At 37.6% G+C, this 11,472-nt stretch overlaps 3 protein-coding genes across 6 annotated transcripts in view; 1 reads left to right on the top strand and 2 right to left on the bottom strand.

Annotated features, from left to right (window-relative positions):
- Nucleotides 1-405: 405 nt before the first annotated feature.
- LOC108574077 (15 kDa selenoprotein) lies at nt 406-1,280 on the bottom strand. The gene is made up of 4 exons (XM_017936589.1): nt 1,135-1,280; nt 863-981; nt 661-782; nt 406-587 (listed from the first exon to the last, which is right to left on the bottom strand). Exons 1-4 carry the CDS (start codon nt 1,177-1,179, stop codon nt 406-408), a joined length of 468 nt encoding a protein of 155 aa, XP_017792078.1. The 5' UTR covers nt 1,180-1,280.
- Nucleotides 1,281-1,870: 590 nt separating this feature from the next.
- On the top strand, nt 1,871-4,365 carry LOC108574020. Its single transcript, XM_017936518.1, has 3 exons — nt 1,871-1,877; nt 1,934-3,750; nt 3,829-4,365. Exons 1-3 carry the CDS (start codon nt 1,871-1,873, stop codon nt 4,363-4,365), a joined length of 2,361 nt encoding a protein of 786 aa, XP_017792007.1.
- A 1,204-nt stretch (nt 4,366-5,569) lies between these two features.
- The window catches only part of LOC108574089 (serine/threonine-protein phosphatase 4 regulatory subunit 1-like), a 94,575-nt gene continuing 88,672 nt past the window's right edge, over nt 5,570-11,472 (bottom strand). For 2 of the 4 annotated variants that reach the window (XM_017936607.1, XM_017936603.1), the window contains exons 5-10: nt 8,807-8,977; nt 8,359-8,639; nt 7,980-8,172; nt 6,910-7,734; nt 6,508-6,784; nt 5,570-6,380 (exon numbers count right to left, since the gene is read on the bottom strand). In XM_017936607.1, coding sequence (XP_017792096.1) covers nt 6,214-6,380; nt 6,508-6,784; nt 6,910-7,734; nt 7,980-8,172; nt 8,359-8,639; nt 8,807-8,977 — 1,914 coding nt within the window. In that variant the 3' untranslated portion in view covers nt 5,570-6,213. The remainder of the gene's footprint in view (nt 6,381-6,507; nt 6,785-6,909; nt 7,735-7,979; nt 8,173-8,358; nt 8,640-8,806; nt 8,978-11,472) is intronic. The other 2 variants (XM_017936604.1, XM_017936605.1) reach the window with 2 other exon arrangements.

Genomic DNA, 11,472 nt, shown 5'->3' with positions numbered 1-11,472 from the left:
TATTTCTTTATATTATTTTTATTTCTGTAAGAATCATGAAGAACAATGAATGTTTACTAAAGCACCTAAGTAATAAAATGTGACATTGTACTTTTAAAACATTTGAAAATTTGTTTCATTCCAACATTGGACTCTTGTGTATTAGTATGTAGAACCGTATAAAATAATAAATAATCTAAGAAACAAAAAAGAATGTTTCTTTATACTGCACCCTTTTAATATAAATACTGTATAAATGTATTATAAATGTGCATGTAGCAGAATTAAAGGATTCTTAGAATTTAGTAGGAACGACAGTGTAAATAAAATACTGCTTTACGAGTATAAATTATACAGAAAACGTGATTATTTACATTCAAAATACATAATAAAATAAGGTTTAAATATATACCATGATTAATAATATTAATCCATAGAAAGGTGAGTTGTTAAGAACTCATCAACAGAATCAGTATCCCATTTATGTATGTCCAAAACGTCCTCAACTTTATTGTCTGCATCCAATAATTTGATTATTGGATCTAAGCCCCTAACATATTTTATTTGTAAATTTTTGTATTTACTTGGTCGGTTACTTTTTATAAAGGCTGTAAACAACAAAATTAATGTGCATAAAAAATATTTGTGTTATTATTTCCAATATGGAATAAGAATCTTTACCTTGAATTTGTGGATATGTACCAAATTTGCATGTGCAAACTTCAAGAATAGCACGTGGATAGCGTTTTAATCCGGATGCGTCATAGTCATCATCTTTTAAACAACATTCTTTACAATTGTCCCTGTAATTGTTAAATATTGTTTTTTGATATTAATAAGGAAAACATTAAATTACAAGTTTTGCACGTTCTTAATTGCTTACCATATTTCTGTTAAGCCACGTTTATTAAACTCCTCGCAGGTGGAACAAAGTAAATTAGCTTTGTTAAATCCTAAACTTTTGCAATCGTCGGCTGAAAATTCCGCTGACACAATATTCGCCTAAAAATACATTGTTAATTGTATAATGAGTATTAAAAAACAGTACACATTAATTTTTCCTTATTATCACCAATTTATACGATAAATATAATACATTTTATTCCACGCTGATTCCCACTTAATAGGTTAAGTAGTAACGATTTTATTTCTTACCACTAAAGCAAGTGCCAATATGTGCACTAATGTTAAAAATTCCATTATATTATCTTAAATATGCTAAATACATGGAACAAATTATGTATTATTTAAAAATATAGCAGTTAATATAAACACACTTAAATCATACGTGTCATATGGACAGACACTAAATACTTAAAGTTCTATTTCCAATCCACGGCACTGTAATACATTATCAATACTTGTTAATTCTGAATTCATAGAATTAAGAATAAATTAAGTTAAGAAATATCAACAAATATATTTTTTATTTTGATTCAATGTAAAACATTTAAAATATTTATAAATTACGGTAACGTTCACTCCTCGATTTATCGAAATTCAATCGATATTAGCAAAATCGCAAATGTGAGGAAATTTGAGGTATCGTAAAACCTGGAGTAATAACCACTTTAATAATTTCTTATGTACAATAACCTACCGAAGAATTACGTATGGGCCATTAATGTATAACACAACATAAAACAACTTGGAATAGCGCGTGTAATGTTGAAATTTTCAACTTACATAAGTGCTTGGATCTTCTCAATCCTTCTGTTAGTTGTTCCTGTCACCAAAACCGAAAAATACATTATTAATACCATCGATTCTTCCACTTATCATTATTATTATAATCACTGTGGTCACCAGTATTGTGAATCGTTAACAAATTTCAATTATATCCTCTTAAATTTTACGCACGTTTTGCAAGATTTCATAAATATTCTATTAAATGGCACGTGTGCATACGACTCTATATCACTCACAAATTCATTTGAAACTAATAACTCGAAAGATGCAATTAATAATTTAAAGGAATTACAAAAATTGTCCGAAGATAAATTAAAGGATTTTCCAATTTATACCGAGAGGATAATAATACCAAGTTCTTTAAAAAATGCTATCAACTATGTTAATAATACTTTTACATTCAACAACGTGTTGCCAAGATCTATAAAAGAAAACAACAAAAGTAAAAAAAATCGGGTTCACTATACATGGAAACGAAGAACATTGTGTACAGTTTCTGATAATGAAAAATATTCCACAGAAAACTTATTCGAAGGTAACACCTTTAGTGGCTCTAACGAAAAAGAAACAGGTGTAAAGAAAACACTACTAGATTATGATGGATCAGATTTCATGCATGATGCTGATTTAGATTCTTTAAAAACACATGTGCGTGTAAAAAGGGATAAATTAGAATCAGATTATATAAAAGACTTGGTCAATTCTTTTCCTCAAAACAATTATGATTCCATTGATGAAAATTCTTACGACGAGGACGTTTCGTTTGATACGAAACGAGAAATTAAATCAGACGAATTTTTAGTAAATGACGAACAGTCTAACGCATCTCCAGATGAGAATGATCAACAGAAAATTCTCAATGTTCAACCATTCATGGTTCCTGCATACTTTAGTGACGATACATCCGCCAGAAGTGATATTATCAGTGCGCCATCTGACGTTAGTAAGGCAAATACGTTCGCAAACAAAAATGTAAGATTCGTAGATCAAACAGAAAAGCAGGGAATGACGTTACAAGAACTGAAAAATGACGTTATTTCAAATCGACGATCATACGAGAATTCAGAAGTTCAAAATCTACCGGAAGATCCTATGTTAGCTGTAGAATTAGTTAGGAAAAAGCGGAACGATTACGCAAAAGTACATGGCAAAAGGAATTTAGAAAAGAAAACTTCATCTGGTATACAAAACCTGATCGACAGCAAAGGGAAATCGCACGACAAAGAAAAGCGATCAATTCTCGAGTCGCAAAAATCTGAGAGTCACTTAATTCCGTCGAGTTTAGTTGCTGCGAATTTAAAGGCACATTTATTACGTATCAGAAGGAAGACGAAAAGTAATAAACGTCATGAAAAGAATTCGAAACTAAAAAAGGAAAAGAAACATGCTGGGAAGAAACACAATACTTCGAATAATTCTCAGCGATCAGTAAAAGATGTTCGTTCGAAGAATACGGATCGATCGAAAGTGTCTCGCAAGAGAAAAGTGCACGAGGCAAAAAGCGAGGGTAAACCAAAAATAGAAATTGATAGTGTAGTGTCTAAGGAAAATAATGACAACAATTTTCGTCGTAGATCCGTAAAGTTGAAAAAATCGATCAAAGGAACAGACTCCGAAATTGACGTTTCCTCGAAAAATAACGAACCAACGTTGCATGAAAAATTGAAAGAAGTTAGCGAGAATAAAATTGACGATGTTAATTCCAAATTTTCGGAAAAAAAGAGCACACAGTTTGGAAGTGATGTTAACGAAGTTAAGGCGGGATCAGACGAAGATACAAATTTATTCGTAACACAGGATGAAGAACAAGGAGTTTTTATTAATGACGAGCAACCGATACCATCGTTAGATGATATAAAATTACGCGCAAAAAGAGATAAAAACACGCAATCGCATCATGGCTTTCTTAATAAGGAAGAGGAATTGAGGTACTATGAGAATGTTCGGGAACCTGGGTCAGAAATGGATCAGTACGATAATCAAGATGAAAATCAACCTTCAGTGGGTAACGTAGTAGAAGGTAGTCGAGCAGTAAGATCGATCGAAGAAGTGAAACAACTTGCACAGAAACTAGTGTCAAAAGTAGGTACAATAAGCAATGCTTCTACAGATATTTTTTTCTACCTAACTCACGTTTTTAAATAATAAGATTCCTTTCAGGTAAATGAGCTTCAAAATTACTTGGACATCGAAGAGTCCTCAGGAGACAAAAAACGAGAGAAACAAATTGAAACACGCGCAATCGACGATTTATGCGCGAATGTTAGCACTGGTTGCGACGTTTTCAAGGAAGCACCTAAGATCGTTCAAAAATGTGTACCAACGGCGAACAATGAGTTTGGATCGAAAGCAAAAATTGTCGAAAGAAAAGTAGATCCAAGTGGAGTTATCGACGAACGTAAATTCGCGAAAATTGCAAATAAAAATTCGGTGGAAAAGAAGAGATCAGTGGTTAGACGCGTTGCAAAAACATCACCTAACACTTCCAAGGGAATTCCTAGGCAAAGTGAAAGAAAATCCCGTCTTAAATGGGGCAAATGGACAGACTGGAGTAGCTGTAGCGTCACTTGTGGTAAAGGTCGTCAAATAAGATGGCGATATTGTTTACGCGACTGTACTACAGCAGAAACTGAAATGGAAGAGAAGGCTTGTCAATTGCCAGCTTGCCCGCCTGGTAAATTTCTTGGTATATTTTAATGTCATTATTTTATAACGAATCAAAATTCAATGGATTACGCGTTACTTTGTCCATTTTAGTGTACGTCTACATTATTATAATTTTGTATGTCGATATATGTAAGATTTGTAATGGTAGATTTTATGTAAAAATGTAAGGAAAAAAGTACTGTTAAATAAAGAGCTATAAGTAAATATAACTGACTGTTTTGATTCCGTGTTTGGTTAAAAAAATTATTGTTCAAGTCAACGATGTTAACACTGTTGTGTAACAAATCGCATGATGTATATTTTTTTCGTCTCATTACCAAATACACAATATATTATATAAAATATTTTAAACAAAACTTTGTTTTCCTTCGTACGTATTCACAAGTAACGAGTCTTCGTTGCTTACAGGAAGTTTACTGTAGCCCAATCATCACGCTTTCACGAAGTGAACTATGACGCTTTCTTTATTCTTTTTTTTTTCTTTTTAATAATCGTCACAAAATATTAGCGACCACAAATAATCTGTGGTTCCAACGCACTGACATTTAATAACGGTCGGTTTGCAAATGTACAATTGTTCAATTTAGCGGATTAACTTTGTTTCCTTTTGTCTACGGTCCGCACGTTTTCCTACACATGTAAAATCCCGTATAATACACAATCGTTTACTCAACAGCATTCATTTTTTTCTTCTTCTTCCCGTACGTTTCAATAAATCGTTGAAGAATTTCTAAATATGGAATTCGTTCGAAAAGTGTTCGCGCGTATATTAAATTCAAATTCGTTAATTTAACTCAGGGGCTCAACGAAAAATTCGTGCTTACATTATTAAACGTTTACATATCTACAGTGAAACGATACACATTCGTCCGCGTGATCACGCGTAGACAAAAATCACAGTGACATCGCACGATTCATAGTTAATATCTTCGATGTCGTGCAGTGTAAGTTTCATTTCTTCTTTTCTTTACTTCATTTTTGTTTTTGTCAACCGTAAGTTCTTACGTTTTGTCAACCGTTACGTTTCCTTGACGTAAGGGCACTTATCTGTGACGCGTACAAAGTTTTATCAGTCATAGCACGAAAACTTGGGCCGACGACCGAAACGTCGTATATAAAATTACGAAATAAAAATGCACTCCCTTTTTTTTTATTATTCTGAATTCGATTAAAAACGATCAAATGCGTTCTGAGTTAATACTTAAGAGAAAAACGATAACGATTATCGTGTGACGCTGAAGAGAACGTGCTATGACCGTTTACCAAAGAACAAGGAGATCTCGTCGATGCGATATCTCCAATTAGTAATATCCGGCTTGTCCAAGGAACCACTTACAAATACATATTGATCACAATGGTAAACGCATACATACTCGCGAATACTAAACCACGCATACTGTTCAAACTCCTTTTAAACACGCACACACACTCTTACATAATTGCATAATGTCTTTTGACCATTGATACTTATAATCTGTCTTAGTCTAAAAGGGCGCGGAAATCGTCGGTCCCTTGGTCGTAACGACAACGTTTAAGTTACACTTTGTCTATCTTGACTGCACTAAATGGTATATATATATTTTTGTTTGTTTGTTTGTTTGTTTGTTTGTTTCGGTAAAACTTGAGCTCATTTTTACATCATAGATACACAACTATCGTATTCTTTGAAAAGAAACCTTTGCTTCTAGTTTTCTCGGCATAGACATATCTCTCTTCCCTCCTAATTAACTTTCCTCTCCGTCGACAGGTATAATTCATGTGTGTTGTGGAAGAACACTCGTACGACATCCATCTCTCGTGGCAGTCCAGTGTAAAATTGATTCGTATGGCAGGAAATAATTCGAACTTTGATAATCATCACGTAGATCGAATTATCGGTTAAAACAATATATTTCTCGACTGTTCGGTTTTCGTTTGCGACAGTATATCTAATACAGGATTCTCTTCGCCACCAGCTAGCAATCGCACGTCTCTGTCCGGATCTGATCTCATCTCTTTAAGTCTTCTCTCCACTTCTTCTGCCTGCTCGACTCCCAACCATTCTGCTAAAAAATCGGTAAAAATACGGGTATTTCGTAATTGTTCTTCTCTCGGCATTTCTTTCTTCTTTTTTTTTTTTTTTTTCAAAAGAATTATTCTCTTCTACGAAATTTACAAATAAAGTATACTTACGTCCCATGGAGACAACATTCTTCGACAGAGTTCTCGCCACGGCTAATCTCACGTTTGGTACTTTGTCCGAGGATAATTTCAACAAATTCGGTAACATCTCCTGCGAGAATCTGTCGCCGCTGATCGCGTTGCTGGATATTAATTTCGCGCATATGAGAGCAAACGTCTGTCGTCTGATCCATTTTGTCCCGTTCACCGCAAGAGAATACTTCAGCTCTTGGAACAGAGCTGCGACGAGGCGTTCGTTGTCAGAAAGATGGGCCACTATTTGCGTTACCTGTGTACACATTGAAATAAAAAAAAAACCATCAAAGACGCATTTGCCAATATTACAAAATGTCCATTCTAACGTTATCCTGCAGAGACATGCATAATAGTGAACCAGAAAAAAAAGAGCCCTACCAAGGATAACGCAACGTGTCTCACAGCAGCTACTTTATCGCGAAGTAGCTTAAGGGACAGAGGCACGATATGTCGTTCTACGTCCACCGGACCGAACAAATTCACGATCTCCAACAGCTGGGTGGCCAAATCCTCCCGGAACCTCCAGTTCGACTCGTTGTCTGTAGCGAGGAATTCCTTCAGTCTTGGTAGATACTGTCGTCGATCGACCGGTTTGAGTATTTTTAAAAACGTCGATAAATGCTTCAGTACACCTATCCTGACCTCGTCCAGATCTTTGATGAATCCGTCGTAGATCGGTACGAGATCGGTGGTAGTGAGTTCTTGGCCGAGAATGGTGGCTAATTCGTGGATACTGTAGGCCAGAGTGCGCCTAACTTTCCATTGATTCGCGCTCGCCAAAGACTGATAAGCTGACTGCAAGTAAGGCCAATTCTCTTTGCCCAACGTCAACACAACCGCGGGGAAACTGAACGCGCAATGATGAAGAATATCCGTGCCCATGTCTGAACATTCCGGCTCTGCCATGAATAAGAACGAGTTGACGAGATGCAAAGGGACGATCTTCTGTCCGTTGACAATGATCATCTCAGGTTCGTTCGCCGAATACTCTTCTTCCTTCAGTATATCGTCCAACGAGGAAGCTTTGCTCGACGCAGTGGTGTCGGTCATTGGTTTCCAATCAACGTTGTTCTGAGCTGCAGATTTTTTCGCAGCTTCGACGAGCTCGTCGTCTGGAGGAAGGTCTGGAGCTATGTAGTAGTATAAAAACGGATTGTACTTTTCCGTGTCGTCTGTTGTTTGATTCTCGTTCTTCGAATGCTTCTTTTGTGTATGAAAAGAGAAAAAGACGGGAAAGGTTGATCGATAAATGTGCAGAGTGTGATAGTTTTCGGTAAATGTTTCAGGTGGAAGGAGTAAAATTTACTTTTCTGTGTATATACATATATAGAACGATTCACATTGAGAGTCGTTTATAGTGGAGAAAACGAAACACAATTACGCTAATGGCTAGTTTCCTGGAAATGGAGAGGAAAATGAGGTACAGGATGAACACGGTGTGTCCATACCTTCGTCATATAAGCTCTCATCCTGAAAATATCTTTCTGGGACTCATCCTTGTCGTCGTCTTCCTCGTAAATTGGTTTTTGTATTATCACAGACGAATTGAAGTTATCCTTAGAATTATGATCCTCCGGCTCCAGTATAAGATTCTGTATCACGCCTTTCGTGGGGAAAATTCCTTCGTACGAGTACCTTATACTGTAAACATATGAAAATCGAGATACGTGATGAGATTATGGAACGTTTCACTTTGGGCCAGAGTGGAAAAGATAGAGAAGTGTTTGATCGATCAGAGTTACGAGGTGAAGAGAACAAAGGATCGGTGATAACATTCAACCAAGTAAGGGTTAAAATAAAAGAAACGTTTTTCACAGCTTTTTATACCTGAAACGAGGATCTTGTTGGCTGGTGAACACTAATTCGCCACGTTGATACGTTACTTCGGTAAACTCTTTCGCGAACGTAGATATAAATGGTCCTAAAATTTGAAAGGCGGACATTCGCACCCATTTCGAGTCGTCGTTAAGATGCGTCTCCAGAAGTTCTGCCAAGAGTAATTGACGATGCTGGAGGGTCATGCAGCATGATACAGGAACCATAACTTCCACGCACGCTTTTCGGATACCCCACACTTTATTGCAGCAGAGATCGACGAATATCGGGAACTGCAAGATGTCAGAAGAAAAATTAATCGAGATGTTCCACAGTCCTTAAAATTCTAATTTATCAGAATCCCAGAGAAGGACACGTTAGAACGAGGTAATTTTTGAAATAGCGCAACAGAAAATTCATATTCTTAAGAGAAGACAGAATCTATCCAGAAAACGCTTACCAGTTTACGAAAAAGCGCTTTCCTCCCGACAGCGGCGCAAAGTTCTCCAAAGTGCGACACGCAGATCTTTTTCACGTAGAACTCCGTGTCCTTGCACAGGGCAATGTATTTGTCCAGAAAAATCTTTTCTGTCAGCTCTTTGCCAATGAGTGGCGCCAACTTGTTCATGAGCTGCGGATCGATATAATAAACAAACCATATACCTCTTTACGAATCTCGTAATAGCATAGCCTTTCTGATAGTAAAGCAAACATGACACAGTGTTTAAAAAAAAAAGAAAAAAGAGAAGTCTAACCCAGTATGCAATGGAAGAAAATTGGAAAGAAAAGGTAATCACTCGATATACACGTGTACACCGCATAGATCATTTTCTTAAACTTGCACTACTGTACACATTTACGACTCGAACACGTTGTCTGGACGGTTTAAATCATGGTGAAAACGAAGATACAAGTCGCACCATTCCGCTCATCTAAGCTAGCTGTGATACGAGTATAAATCACCACATCACAACTACTCTGATGGGAGGAACAGTGGAATATTTTCAAACACCTGGAAAAATAGGAGAAACAACAGGGTACAATGTATCGAACGTCGAGGGATGCGCTGTGTCGAATAGCGAAACCGGAAGATCGGACGAATTCGGCGGAGCAACGGAAGATCGATCGTTTCGTGTGTATCTCCTCCTAGCTGCCCGCATCATCTGCACGAATCAGAAGGTCATTGTGCGACGATCAAACGAATTGGGCAGAAGTGAATCATCCTATCATTGTTCCCGAACTTGTGTGCACGACGGCTGTACCAAGTTTCGTCCAACTTTATTCCTACCGACGTTCGAATCTCGACATTGGAACGAGCAATTCGAGGAAGCTCGACGAAGTCGCAAATCAGGTATCAGTTCGTTACAAATTTCGATCTTCAATATAAAAGGGAATATTCGTCTCGGTATCGATTTCCTTCACAATTTAGTGGGTTTGGATTTTTGCAACGTGTTTCTTGCGTTTCAACCCTTTCGCTGTGCAATGATTTTTCTGTTGCTATTTACTGTTTCGTCGAGGAGAATAAATTTTCACGTCCTTCGTTGATCCGCAGTATTCGTGTAAAGAGTCGACACCATAAGTGCTCAGTGTTTTACGAAAGAACACTCGCTCTCTATCGAGGCAGTCGAGATTTTCCTTCGAAATGACTCGCGGTGGAACGTTGTTTCGCGAGGAAATTACTACCACAAGACCATGAAAAATGGACGGACGGAATTTTTGAAAATTGAGGACGATTTCTGACGATCGAACGCGGCGCCACGCTCTTCAAAGCTAGCTGTGATATGAACTCTCTCATCAGCATATTGCAACCACTTTGTGAGCGCTGCACTCGCGTTAATTTTTTTTTTTCTACTTCGTCTAAGCCAACGCAACGATTAAAATTTCATCTCTCTGTTATTTCACTCTTCTCTCCCTCTTAAGCGATACTTTTTCTTATCTCTTACACGGACACCTTCGCTATTCTTTCGATGAATCGGTTTTCATCAGTGAGAGACGACGCGACGTCGCAAAAAACGACGATCCAATATTTCCAATTAAGCTGTGATATGAATTCTAGAAAAGCAACATGTCACAACTAATTTGGCGATTGGGCCGCGTTCCTCTCCTTCTTCGAAAAGACTTATTCGTAAATCAAAGAGAATCGTTCATCCTTGCTGGTCGACGTCGAATTTTTATACTTTTTTAAAAATTTACACACAAATGTCGAAAGTTACACGTTTACATCCGCTGAAAAGAAAAATCGACACTTCTCGTGCCGAGTTACCTGTGAAATGAAAAAATTCCCAAACGTTATATCCTACTTTCAGACGCTTTCAAGAATCCAGTGGGAAAGAGCGAGCACGAGAGGCACGTTCCTCCCTGATGATCGATTCTGCGAGCCAAATACATTAAATTGGCTGTGATATGATTGAACAACATTTCACAACCAATTCGATGTATCCGACTGCAAAAGGTATTTTCATTTCGGTGCCTGGTGTGCTCGATACAACCTTTGTGTCCCATTCTCCACACGTTTCTCCCTCCTACTCATCTGTACACACGGTGTGTGTGTGTGTTACTCCTGCGTATCGTTCGTTTCCGTTGTCCCTCGATTTCGCGAGAGATACACAATTCTCTCTCTATCTCTGCGGTAATTATTTTCACGCGTGTCTCTCTTCCGTTCATATCTTCTCTCTCTCTCTCTCTCTCTTTCTCTCGTTCGATTTTACTTTTTCGTGGAATCACGTGCCGAGAACGAACACAATTTTGCTCATCAAAGCTGGCTGTGATAGTCGATCTCTATGACAAACCAACTTTGATGGTAAAAGCATGTCCTAGTGTCACTTGGAATAATCTTCCTCTATCTTCTTCTTTCCGAAGTGTCCTATTCTATACCGTTCTAAAGAGAAAAAAAAAAAAGAAAAAAAAAGAAAAAGAAACATCTCCGCGAGAAGAGTCGTTTTCTCCTCCAAGTCTTGCGCGCGATGATGGTGAACGTCGCAGCAGAACGGACGCCGGATGAAAGACAAGATAGTGAGACGCGATAGCGTGAGAACATCTCACTACCCATGTCTTTCTGACGGAATCCGCCCGAAGGAGGGCAACGGAAGGGCCACAGCGCGACCATAAACTCGCGCGACACCTACT

This window comes from Habropoda laboriosa, unplaced genomic scaffold (genome assembly GCF_001263275.1).
Source record: "Habropoda laboriosa isolate 0110345459 unplaced genomic scaffold, ASM126327v1 scaffold145, whole genome shotgun sequence".
Taxonomy (NCBI): domain Eukaryota; kingdom Metazoa; phylum Arthropoda; class Insecta; order Hymenoptera; family Apidae; genus Habropoda; species Habropoda laboriosa.
Note: the sequence above shows the minus strand (reverse complement) of the source record. Positions and strands in the feature narration are given on the sequence as shown.

Excerpts from the sequence above, each read along its gene's own strand:
- LOC108574077 (XM_017936589.1), bottom strand. The coding sequence starts at position 1,179 with ATGGAATTTTTAACATTAGTGCACATATTGGCACTTGCTTTAGTG. Across the intron at positions 982-1,134 it reads TATTGGCACTTGCTTTAGTG|GCGAATATTGTGTCAGCGGA; the intron begins GTAAGAAATAAA and ends ATGTATTTTTAG. Across the intron at positions 783-862 it reads CGTGGCTTAACAGAAATATG|GGACAATTGTAAAGAATGTT; the intron begins GTAAGCAATTAA and ends TAACAATTACAG.
- LOC108574020 (XM_017936518.1), top strand. Across the intron at positions 3,751-3,828 it reads CACAGAAACTAGTGTCAAAA|GTAAATGAGCTTCAAAATTA; the intron begins GTAGGTACAATA and ends GATTCCTTTCAG.